Here is a 12,921-nt window from a genome sequence, read left to right on the forward strand (position 1 = left end):
ATTTGGTTGGGCGGGGAAGTGTTGGTGGTTATGGAGATATGAACAGTCCCACTGATTGTGTTACATGGGGTTGGGGGGGAGGGGGGGAGGTGTTCCTTGAAGTATGGGATTAACAGGTGCTTGTGAGGGAGAGGCGGGGAGTCTAATTAGAATAGTTGTTCGTGGACTGTGGCTGGAGGGGCTTGTTCCAGTCATAGAAACATAGAGAATAGGAGCAGGAGTAGGCCATTCGGCCCTTCGAGTCTGCTCCACCATTCAATATGATCATGGCTGATCCTCTATCTCAATACCATATTCCCGCTCTCTCCCCATACCCCTTAATGTCTTTTGTGTCTAGAAATCGATCTAGCTCCTTAAATATATTCAGTGACTTGACCTCCACAGCCTTCTGTGGTAGAGAATTCCACAGGTTCACCACCCTCTGAGTGAAGAAATTTCTCTACATCTCAGTCCTAAATGTCCTACCCCGTATCCTGAGACTGTGACCCCTCGTTCTAGACCCCCCTCAGCCAGGGGAAACATCCTCCCTGCTGTCAGTCTGTCTAGCCCTGTCAGAATTTTATATGTTTCAATGCGATCCCCTCTCATTCTTCTAAACTGAAGTGAACAGTCAGGCCTGAAGCTGTTGGTTGGCTGATGGGCGGAATCTGTTAAGTCTGCGGCCGGGATTTTCCTCCCTGCTGCTCCTGCTTTGCCACCATAACTTTGCCAGAAGCGTGCGGAAATCCTGTTCATGTGCGTAAACGAGCCTTCTCCCGCACGCCCAGGAGCAGCACGGAGGAAACTGGTGGGCTGGAACTGAGTGCAGCTCTCTATCTTGTGTTACTGCAGCTCTGTGAGAATTAAAGGATTTGATGGGTAGATAGAGAGAAGCTATTTTCTCTAGTGAGAGAGTCCAGAACAAGGGGACGTAATCTTAAAATTAGAGCTAGGCCGTTCAGGGGTGATGTCAGGAAGCACTTCTTCACACAAAGGGGAGTGGAAATCTGGACTCTCTCCCCTGAAAAGCTGTTGGGGCTGGGGGTCAAGTGGAAATTTGATAGATTTTTGTTGGGTAAGGGTATTAAGGAATACAGAACCAAGGCAGATCGATAGAGTTAAGATATAGATCAACCATGATCTAATTGAATGGCGGAACTGACTCGAGGGGCTGAATGGCCTCCTCCTGTTCCTGTATTCCTAATATCCCTCTGTCATTGCAGCTTTTATATAACTCATGTTATTTCTGCTCTTCAATGTGGCCGCCTACCCACCGGATGCTCTGTTTGTTAACAGGCACTGTCTCCATCCACTCCGGCCGTGCTTTCTGCTAAGTCTGCAGATGCCCAGTGACCTGTGCCCAGAGCCCTCCTTGCCCCAGCACAGTGCGTGTTTGACACAGCCCATAGTTGGCGACTTGGTCCCACTAAATGCTCCTCACCATTGCTCTTGTTTCTTTTAAGTTTCTAGATACAGACAACTTCCTGACCAACCCGGACACCCTAAACCTACTCATAGCGGAGAATAAAACTGTCGTTGCTCCGATGTTGGACTCGAGATCAGCATATTCCAATTTTTGGTGTGGAATGACCTCGGAGGTATGGCCAGAATCGTTTTTTTTTTAGAAAACAACTTTGTTTCTCAACTTCCATTTCCTGCATCAGTTCCTCAATTTTCTGAACTGATGACCTTGAACAATCTCAAACTCTCCGAGAGCTTACAGTGTCTGCTTTGGTTCCAGCCTCTTGTGAGCCTCCTTCCTTTGCCCCACCATTGATGCCAAAACCTTCGACCACCTTGTCCGGATTCTCCGGAACTCCCTCCCTAAACCCCTCCGCCTCTCTACTTCCCGCCTCACCTTTTAAAGCCCAAATCCAAACCCATCTTTTCAACCGAGCTTTCAGTCACCTTTCCTAACTTCTCCCTCCATGGCTCAGTTCCGTTCCATTATCCCTTTTAGAGTCATACAGCGCAGAAGGCGACCATTCGGCCCATCGTGCCTGTGCCAGTTCTTTGAAAAGGAGATCCAATTAGTCCCATTCCCCTGCTCTTTCCCCATAATCCTGCAAATTTTTCCCCTTCAAGTATTTATCGAATTCCTTTTTGAAAGTTACTATTGAATCTGCTTCCACCGCCCTTTCAGGCAGCGCATTCCAGATCATAACAACTCGCTGCGTAAAATAAATTCTCTTCTGGTTCTTTTGCCAATTACCTTAAATCTGTGCCCTCTGGTTACCGACCCTCCCACCACTGGAAACAGTTTCTCCCTATTTACTCTATAAAAATCCCTTTTAACTATATTTTTTCCTCACTTTCTCCCTCCTTCCCCCAAAAGCATTTTGGCATGCCTCATGCTGTTGATTTCACACAAATCAACATGATGATGAGAGGGATGATGGGCCTGGAGCCAGGTGATATGTTGAGTGTTTGCTTACATTTCCTGATTGAGGTGCTTCAGGTACACCGTCACTAGAACAGCCCTTGTGGTGCCACGTTGGCACTCCGCACCTGGTGGGCGCCTGGTTTCAGTGCACCAACTGATGGCAGGGCATGGTCCCAGCCACCTGCTCGAGCTTCCTCGACAGACAGCAACGATCAGCTCACCTAAATTCTCGAGTTGGAAGGGGATGGTGTGGGGATTGATATAGTTTTCACTTCCTGCACTGCTGGGCGTATTTTGGTCTGTGATGGAATGAGTCAGTGCAGTGTAGCCGGGTTTCTATCACTGCATTCAAACCCTGTACCAAGCTGGCATCATTATACTCCAATCCTGTACCAGGCTGGCATCATTATACTCAAACCCTGTACTAGGCTGGCATCGTTATGCTCCAACCCTGTACCAAGCTGGCATCATTATACTCCAACCCTGTACCAGGCTGGCATCGTTATACTCAAACCCTGTACCAGGCTGGCATCATTATACTCAAACCCTGTACCAGGCTGGCATCATTATGCTCCAACCCTGTACCAGGCTGGCATCGTTATACTCAAACCCTGTACCAGGCTGGCATCGTTATACTCAAACCCTGTACCAGGATGGCATTGTTATACTCAAACCCTGTACCAGGCTGGCATCAATATACTCAAACCCTGTACCAGGCTGGCATCGATATACTCAAACCCTGTACCAGGCTGGCATTGTTATACTCAAACCCTGTACCAGGCTGGCATCGTTATACTCAAACCCTGTACCAGGCTGGCATCGTTATACTCAAACCCTGTACCAGGCTGGCATCATAATACTCCAACCCTGTACCAGGCTGGCATTGTTATATTCCAACCCTGTACCAGGCTGGCATCATTATACTCAAACCCTGTACCAGGCTGGCATTGTTATGTTCCAACCCTGTACCAGGCTGGCATCATTATGCTCCAACCCTGTACCAGGCTGGCATCGTTATGCTCCAACCCTCTACCAGGCTGGCATCGTTATACTCCAAACCTGTACCAGGCTGGCATCATTATACTCCAACCCTGTACCAGGCTGGCATCGTTATACTCCAACCCTGTACCAGGCTGGCATTGTTATACTCCAACCCTGTATCAGGCTGGCATCATTATACTCCAACCCTGTACCAGGCTGGCATCATTATGCTCCAACCCTGTATCAGGCTGGCATCGTTATACTCAAACCCTGTACCAGGCTGGCATCATTATGCTCCAACCCTGTACCAGGCTGTTATCACTGCCCAGCAGTAGTTTGTTTGCCATCTGTCTTTGCCCTTGTCTACAGTTGGCATCTGACAGGATTCTGTGTTGATAGTTAGTCGTCTTGCACTGTTGAATGCATTTACTGTATTACTGACTTTGCTCGGCAGGGTTATTATAAGCGGACCCCAGCCTACGTCCCGATACGGAAACGGGACAGACTAGGCTGCTTCCCAGTGGTCATGGTCCACTCCACGATGCTGATCGACCTCAGGAAAGAGGCCTCCAAACAGCTGGCGTTTTACCCCCCACACCCAGACTACACCTGGTCTTTCGACGATATCATTGTCTTCGCGTTTTCGTGCCGGCAAGCAGGTGAGATGCAGGATACAGCCCGCTGTGAATAGTCTGGGAGCTGTGGAGGGGCCTGGCTTCACAGAACATTCAAACCAGGACTGACGTTGCAGTCCAATTCTGAGGCTGTGCAAAAAGCTGTTTTGCTGCAACTGGGCGCTCCACTGAGCTCGGGTTTTAGGGTTACATGGGAATGGGAGGAGGCCATTCAGCCCCTCGAGCCTGTTCCGCCATTCAGTTAGATCATGGCTGATCTGTATCTTAACTCCGTTTACTTGACTTTTCTCCATATCCTTTAATACACTTACCCAACAAAAATCTAGCAATCCCAGTTTTGACATTTTCAATTGACCCTCAGCCTCAACAGCTTTTTGGAGGAGAGAGAGTTCAGGATTTCCACTCCCCTTTGTGTGAAGAAGTGCTTCCTGACATCACCCCTGAACGGCCTAGCTCTAATTTTAAGGTTATGCCCCCTTGTTCTGGACTCCCGCTCCAGAGAAAATAGTTTCTCTCTATCTACCCTATCAACTCCTTTAATTGTCCTAAGCACCACAATAGATCACCAATAATCTTCTATACTTGAGGGAATACAAGCCTTTGTATTCCCTTAAATAAAGGGGGTGACTGTTGCTTCTGATCGGCACTGTATCTCACTAGAAGTCCTTGGGTTAAACAGTAAAGAGATACTTTTGGGAAGGTTGTGAATTGCTTCTGATTTGGGAGCACGTGACTGTGCTCCTTTAAGAATCCTGACCAGCTGTAATCACATTGCATTGAGGCGGGGAGTGACTAAGAAAAGGATTTAGAGGGCGATGGCTGGGGAGTGAGCGGGACATCAGTAAGGAGAGGCCTTGACCATCGTAGCAGGCAAGGTCATGGTGGGAAGAGGTCAGAAAAGGCCATTCGGTGGGCAGTTTGCTGGTTGCTGTAGACAGATTCCACTCATGAGCTCCTCTACATGCACATGATGTGAAACTAGGGACGCCATTGTCCTTCAGCACTGCTCACGATGGACTGCAGCTGAATTTTCAGAGCCTTGGTATACCACCAGCAACAGAAGGAAACAAGGCTTATAACCAACACCACCAGAAATAAAATGGTCACAGGAGTCTGGTGTTAGGCGCCACATGGCATAGGCCACCTCGGCACCAGGCTAACTTGCTGTCCTCCTCTGTTTTACGCCAGGTAAGATCAGGTGCAGCAACACCTGCAGGGCCTGGGTTTGATGGCGGGGCTTGTGTCCGCACTTCAGGAGACCGCTTACTTGTAATTCTTGCACGCTGATCCCCAAGCCACTCTGCTGTTCCCGGCAGGAAGTCAGAATCAACCACGAGGTGGTTATTGCCTTAAAATGACCAGGGTAGAACTTCCACCGGCATTCCCGACCTCCCTGCGGAACCTCAGCGGGAAGCCCCGGGGTAACGGCTGGTCTCCCGCCGAAATCGCGGTGGGAGATTGGAAGACCCCCGTGGAAATTCCAGGCGATGATCTTGAAGGTGAGCTAGGCGGTGCGCAGGGTTAGAACAACATCTCATGATGTCTGGGGCCCAGATTTGAATCAATCTGTATGGAAGATCCCCCTGTCACTGCAATGGTCCTACGTGCAATTATTGTGGCAATCTCAGCCTAGTGGACGGGCACACACAGAACAAAAGGAAAGCCCTCTCCTAATTATTGCACTAATTCTGACTGAATTAGCAATCTCACTCACTCAGGATGGCTGGAGTAGGAAAATGTCATTTTGGTGCAGTAGGAGGTGCTCTTCTGATATGGGGGTTCGGGGTTATTGTTAGGGCAGAGTCGGGGAAGCTTTCTCTCCAGCAAGATTCTCCGGGCTTGATTATTTAGCCATCTGTATGGCCCGTGGCTCAGTGGGTCGCACTCTCACCTGAGTTACAAGGTCGTGGGTTCAAGTCCCACTCTGGAGAACTGAGCACAAAATTGAGGCTGACACTCCCAGTGCAGTACTGAGGGAGTGCCGCACTGTCGGAGGTGCCGTCTTTCAGATGAGACGTTAAACCGAGGCCCCGTCTGCCCTTTCAGGTGGACGGATAAGATCCCATGGCACTATTTTGAAAAAGAGCAGGAGAGTTTTCCCCGGTGTCCTGGCCAATATTTATCCCTCAACAAACATCACTCAAAAGACAGATAATCTGATCATTATCACATCGCTGTTTGTGGGAGGTTGTGTGTAAATTGGCTGCTGTGTTTCCTACATTACAACAGTGACTACAGTTCAAAAGTACTCCATTGGCTGTAAAGCCATTTGTGACGTCCTGAGGTTGTGAAAGGCGCTACATAAATGCAAGCCTTTTTTATCACAAATAATGTCACCAACTTGACACTATACACTGAGACTCCACCACACCTATCTTGCACTACACACGTGCATGCGCCTCAATTGATAGTCGTGGGCCTTGTGTCGTACACATCAGTGCAGTTTGTAGCGTGAATATAGATGCAATAATGCATACGTTTTGCTTCTGTTGCAGGGGTCCAGATGTATATCTGTAATAAAGAACACTTTGGGTTCCTGCAGGTGCCACTGAAATCAACCAGCAGCATGCAGGACGAGATGGACAGTTTCATCCATGCCCATTTGGAGGTTATGGGTAAGTGACACAAGGCGACTTTTCTGAGCAGTCAGCTGTTGGTGATCGTCAGGATTCATTGTTATACGACCATAATTCAATGTCTGTTGCTGTCCTTGGCCATGATGACTGACCTGTACATTCCCAGGAACAGGTCCAGATCAGGTTCAAATAGCCAGAGTGATTTTATTCATTATCTAGTACACATTGTGAATGAGCTGGGTAATCACAGTTATATTCCTTAATTTCTATGCCGGGGGGTTGAATTAATGTTAGTACTATTGAATACTCGCTGTCCATAATGTTACTAGTCCTGTAACAAAGGTCGGCATCTCTTTACATAGAATTTACAGCACTGAAACAGGCCATTCGGCCCAACTGGTCTATGCTGGTGTTTATGCTCCACACAAGCCTCCTCCCACCTTTCTTCATCTAACTATATCAGCATAACCTGTCCCCCTCATGTACTATTAAATGCATCTATGCTATTCGCCTCAAACAATCCTTGTAGCAAGTTCCATGTTCTAACCATTCTCTGGGTAAAGAAGTTTCTCCTGAATTCCTCATTGGATTTATTAGTGACTATCTTACATTTATGGCCTCTCGTTCTGGTCTCCCCCACAAGTGGAAACATCTTCTCCACGTCTACCCTATCAAACCCCTTCATAATTTTAAAGAGCTCCATCATGTCGCCCACAGCCTTTTCGAGAGAAAAGAGTCCCAGCCTGTTCAACCTTTCCTGATAGGTAACCTCTCAGTTCATAGTATCATTGTAGGTACAACACAGGAGGAGGCCATTCGGCCCATCATGCCTGTGCCGGCTCTTTGAAAGAGCTATCCATTTAGTCCCATTCCCCTACTCTTTCCCCATTGCCTGTAAATTTTTTCCCTTCAAGTATTTATCCAATTCCCTTTTGAAAGTTACTATTGAATTTGCTTCCACCGCCCTTTCAGGCAGTGCATTCCAGATCATAACAACTCGCTGCGTAAAAAAATGTTTCCTCATCTCGCCTCTGGCTCTTTTGCCGATCACCTTAACTCTGTGTCCTCTGGTTACCGACCCTTCTCCCACTGGAAACAGTTTCTCCTTATTTACTCTGTCAAAACCATTCATGATTTTGAACACCTCTGTCAAATCTCCCCTTAACCTTTTCTATTTTAAGGAGAACAACCCCAGCTTCTCCAGTCTCTCCACATAACTGAAGTCCCTCATCCCTGGTATCATTTTAGTAAATCTCTCCTGCACCCTCTCCAAGGCTTTGACATCCTTCATAAAGTGCGCTGCCCAGAATTGAACACAATACTCCAGCTGAGGCCTAACCAGTGATTTATAAAGGTTGAGCATAACTTCCTTGCTTTTGTACTCTATGCCTCTATTAATAAAGCCCAGGATCCCATATGCTTTTTTAACAGCCTTCTCAACCTGCCACTTTCAAAGATTGGTACATGTGCACCCCCAGGTCTCTCTGTTCCTGCACCCCCTTTAAAATTGAACCATTTAATTTATATTGCCTCTCCTCATTCTTCCTACCCAAATGCATCACATCACACTTCTCTGCGTAACATTTCATCAACCATGTGTCTGCCCGTTTCACCAGTCTGTTTATGTCCTCCTGAAGTCTGTTACTATCCTCCACATTATTTACTCCATTTCCGAGTTTCGTGTCATCTGCAAACTTTGAAATTGTACCCAAGTCCAGGTCGTTAAGACATATCAAAAAGAGCAGTGGTCCTAATACTGACCCCTGGGGAACACCACTGTATACTTCCCTACAGTCTTAAGAACAACGTTCACTACTACTCTCTGCTTTATGTCCTTTAGCCAATTTTGTATCCACGCTGCCACTGTCCCTTTAATCCCATGGGCTTTAATTTTGCTAACAAGCCTATTATGTGGTACTTTATCAAACGTCTTTTGAAAGTCCCAAAACACATCAACCGCAATACCCTCATCAACCCCTTCCGTTACTTCATCAAAGAACTCAATCAAGTTAGTCAAACACGATTTTCCTTTAACAAATCCGTGCTGACTTTCATTTATTAACCCATACTTTTCCAAAGGCCCATTTACTTTGTCCCGGATTATTGTCTCTAAAAGTTTCCCCACCACCGACATTAGGCTGACTGGCCTGTAATTGCCGGGTTTATCCATCTCCCTTTTTTTGAACAGGGGCGTAACATTTGCAATCCTCCAGTCTTCCAGCACCATCCCCGTATCTAAGGAGGATTGGAAGATTATGGCCAGAGCCTCCGCAATTTCTACCCTCACCACCACCACCCTCCAACTAACAGGGGGAGGAGGCTCCATGAACATCCCCATCCCCAAAGATGGCAGAGCCCAGCACATGAGTGCAAAAGACAAGGCTGAAGCGTTTGCAACCATCTTCAGCCAGAAGTGCCATGTGGATGATCCATCTCGGCCTCCTCCTGAGATCCCCACCATTACAGAAGCCATTCTTCAGCCAATTCGATTCACTCCGCATGATAACAAGAAACAGCTGAGTGTACTGGATACGGCAAAGGCTATGGGCCTCGACCACATCTTGGCTGTAGTGCTGAAGACTTGTGCTCCAGAACTGGCTGTGCCTCTGGCCAAGCTGTTCCAGTACAGCTACAACACTGGCATCTACCCAACAAAGTGGAAAATTGCCCAGGTATGTCCTGTCCACAAAGAGCAGAACAAATCCAATCCGGCCAATTACCGCCCCATCAGTCTACTCTCAATCATCAGCAAAGTGATGGAAGGTGTCATCGACAGTGCTCTCAAGCGGCGCTTACTCACCACTAACCTGCTAACCAATGCTCAGTTTGAGTTCCGCCAGGACCACTCGGCTCCAGACCTCATTACAGCCTTGGTCTAAACATGGACAAAAGAGCTGAATTCCAAAGGTGAGGTGAGAGTGACTGACCTTGACATCAAGGCAGCATTTGACCGAGTGTGGCATCAAGGAGCCCTAGTAAAATTAAAGTCACTGGGAATCAGGGGGAAAACTTTCCAGTGGCTGGAGTCATACCTCGCACAGAGGAAGATGGTAGTGGTTGTTGGAGGCCAATCATCTCAGCCCCAGGACATTGCTGCAGGAGTTCCTCAGGGCAGTGTCCTAGGCCCAACCACCTTCAGCTGCTTCATCAATGACCTTCCCTCCATCATAAGGTCAGAAGTGGGGATGTTCGCTGATGATTGTACTGTGTTCAATTCCATTTGCAACCCCTCATAATGAAGCGGTCTGTGCCCGCATGCAGCAAGACCTGGACAACATCCAGGCTTGGGCTGATAAGTGGCAAGTAACATTCACGCCAGACAAGTGCCAGGCAATGACCATCTCCAACAAGAGAAAGTTTAACCACCTCCCCTTGACATTCAATGGCATTAGCATCGCCGAATCCCCCACTATTAACATTCTGGGGGTCACCATTGAGCAGAAACTAAACTGGACCAGTCACATAAATATATGTGGCTACAAGAGCAGGTCAGAGGCTGGGTATTCTGCGGCGAGTGACTCACCTCCTGACTCCCCAAAGCCTTTCCATCATCTACAAAGCACAAGTCAGGAGTGCGATGGAATACTCTCCACTTGCCTGGATGAGTGCAGCTCCAACAACACTCAAGAAGCTCGACACCATCCAGGACAAAGCAGCCCACTTGATTGGCACCCCATCCACCACCTTAAACATTTACTCCCTCCACCACCGGCGCACTGTGGCTGCAGTGTGTACCATCCACAAGATGCACTGCAGCAACTCACCAAGGCTTCTTCAACAGCACCTCCCAAACCCGTGACCTCTACCACCTCGAAGGACAAGGGCAGCAGGCACATGGGAACACCACCACCTGCACGTTCCCCTCCAAGTCACACACCATCCTGACTTGGAAATATATCGTCGTTCCTTCATCGTCGCTGGGTCAAAATCCTGTAACTCCCTTCCTAACAGCACTGTGGGAGAACCTTCACCACACGGACTGCAGCGGTTCAAGAAGGCGGCTCACCACCACCTTCTCAAGGGCAATTAGGGATGGGTAATAAATGCTGGCTTTGCCAGTGACGCCCACATCCCATGAATGAATTTTAAAAAAACTTCCCTCAGTAACCTAGGATGCATCCCATCTGGACTGGGTGACTTTTCTACTTTGAGTAGTGCCAATCTTTTAAGTACCTCCTCTTTATCTATTTTTATCCTATCCAATATCGCTACTACATCCTCCTTTACTGCTACAGTGGCAGCATCCTCTTCTCTAGTGAAGACTGATGCAAAGTATTCATTTAGTACCTCAGACGTACCCTCTGCCTCCAAGGAAGCATGGGACCAATCCCTAATTGGTCCCATGCTTCCTTTGACTACCCTTTTACTATTTATATGTTTATAAAAGACTTTTGGGTTCCCTTTTATGTTAGCCGCTAATCCATTCTCATACTCTCTCTTTGCCCCTCTTATTCCCCTTTTTTAGATCTCTTCTGTACTTTCTGTACTCAATCTGATTCTCTACTGTATTATGAACCTTACATTCATCATAAGCCTCCTTTTTCTGTTTCATTTTAATCGCTGTATCTTTTGTCATCCAGGGAGCTCTAGCTTTGGATGCCCTTCCTTTCCCCCTCCGGTAGGGATGTGTCCACTCTGTACCCGATCCAATTCCTCCTTCAACGCCTCCCATTGTTCAATTACTATTTTGCCTCCCAATTTTTGATTCCAATCCACCTGGGCAAGATCCCTTTTTAACTCACTGAAATTTGCCCTCCTCCAGTTAAGCATTTTCACATTTGATCGTTCCTTGTCCTTTTCCATAACAATTCTAAACCTGGTGATATTATGATCACTGTTCCCCCAAATGCTCTCCCACTGAAACATGCTCCACCTGCCCCACTTCATTCCCCAGAACTAAATCCAGCACTATTTCCTTCCTCACTGGGCTGGAAACACAATGTTCCAGAAAGTTCTCTTGTACGCATTTCAGGAATTCCTCCCCCTCTTTGCCCTTTACACTGTTACTGTCCCAGTCTACATTGGGATAATTGAAGGTCCCCACAATCACTACGCTATAGTTCTTGCATCTTTCTGTAATTTGCCTGCAAAATTTCTCCTTTATCTCCTTCCCACTATTTGGTGGCCTATAGTATACACCCAGTAGTGTAACAGCTCCTCTATTGTTCGTACTTCTAACCAAATAAATTCTGTCTTTGATCCCTTTCCAGTTCTATAAATAGTTTCTTTGATCAGTACTGCCACCCCCTTCCTTTCTTTCCTTCCCTATAACCTCTCAGTTCTGGTATCATCCTTGTAAATCTTTTTTGTACCTTCTCCAGTGCCTCTGTATCCATTTGTTAATATAGAGACCAGAACTGTGCACAGTTACAAATAGATCTTGAGTACACAAAAGTGCCCTCCGTCTGTAGCTCTGAACATGACTTCCCAATCCCTGGAGCTTCCCTGTGAAAACACTCAGCTGCCTTTACATTGGCCTTGGAAGACTTGGCTCGCACTGCCAGTTCCTGACAATAAGGTTTCTGCGACAGCCAGTCTTGGTGCGTCTGGCTAAGTTTACACTGTGGTTGGCACTAGGTGTGTGAGACCTACGGCAAGTTTACGTATATGGGCGGCCCTTTACAGCCAATAGCAAAAGAACCAGAGGGGAGTTGAGAACTTTTTTTAACGCAGCGAGCTGTTGTAATCTGGAATGCACTGCCTGAAAGGGTGGTGGGAACAGATTCAATAGTAACTTTCAAAAGGGAATTGGATATATATTTGAAAAAGAAAATTTTGCAGGTTTACAGGGAAAGAGCGGGGGTAGTGGAACTAATTGAATAGTTCATTCAAAGAGCCGGCACAGACGCGATGGGCCAAATGGCCTCCTTCTGCAGTCTATGATTCTATGAATAGTTAGCTGTAACTGAGCTTGCTTGCACTCAGTGTCTGGAGTCTGATATCCAGTGGTGAACACTATATTGTGATGCTCTGTTTATGTTTCAGTGAACCACCCTCCCATGGAGCCTTCCAAGTACTTGTCTGTGCCACCAAAACACCCGGATAAGATGGGCTTTGATGAGGTAAGATTTTATTTTAACTTGTTACTGGGATGTTTGGCGTCGCTGGCAAGGCCGGCATTTATTGCCCATCCCTAGTTGCCCCTTGAGAAGGTGGTGGTGGGCCTTCTTCTTGAACCGCTGAAGTCCGTGTGGTGAAGGTGATATTAGGTGGGGAGTTCCAGGATTTTGTCCCAGTGATGATGAAGGAACGGCCGGCCGATAAATGTCCATATCAGAGTGGTGTGTAACTTCGAGGGGAACTTGAGGGCGATGGCGTTCCCATTGCTTCCCTTGTCCTTCTCGGTGGTAAAGGTTTCAGGGCATTT

The 12,921-nt window shown here is 47.3% G+C and overlaps 1 protein-coding gene across 1 annotated transcript in view; it reads left to right on the plus strand.

The window, feature by feature from the left end:
* Window positions 1–12,921, plus strand: part of LOC137304531 (procollagen galactosyltransferase 1-like) — a 35,836-nt gene that overhangs the window by 3,876 nt on the left and 19,039 nt on the right. Inside the window, exons 3-6 of the mRNA XM_067973167.1 lie at window positions 1,443–1,577; window positions 3,798–4,002; window positions 6,474–6,593; window positions 12,540–12,616. Of these exons, the coding sequence (XP_067829268.1) occupies window positions 1,443–1,577; window positions 3,798–4,002; window positions 6,474–6,593; window positions 12,540–12,616 (537 nt within the window). The remainder of the gene's footprint in view (window positions 1–1,442; window positions 1,578–3,797; window positions 4,003–6,473; window positions 6,594–12,539; window positions 12,617–12,921) is intronic.

The sequence above is a fragment of the Heptranchias perlo genome, chromosome 37, assembly GCF_035084215.1.
Source record: "Heptranchias perlo isolate sHepPer1 chromosome 37, sHepPer1.hap1, whole genome shotgun sequence".
Taxonomy (NCBI): Eukaryota; Metazoa; Chordata; class Chondrichthyes; order Hexanchiformes; family Hexanchidae; genus Heptranchias; species Heptranchias perlo.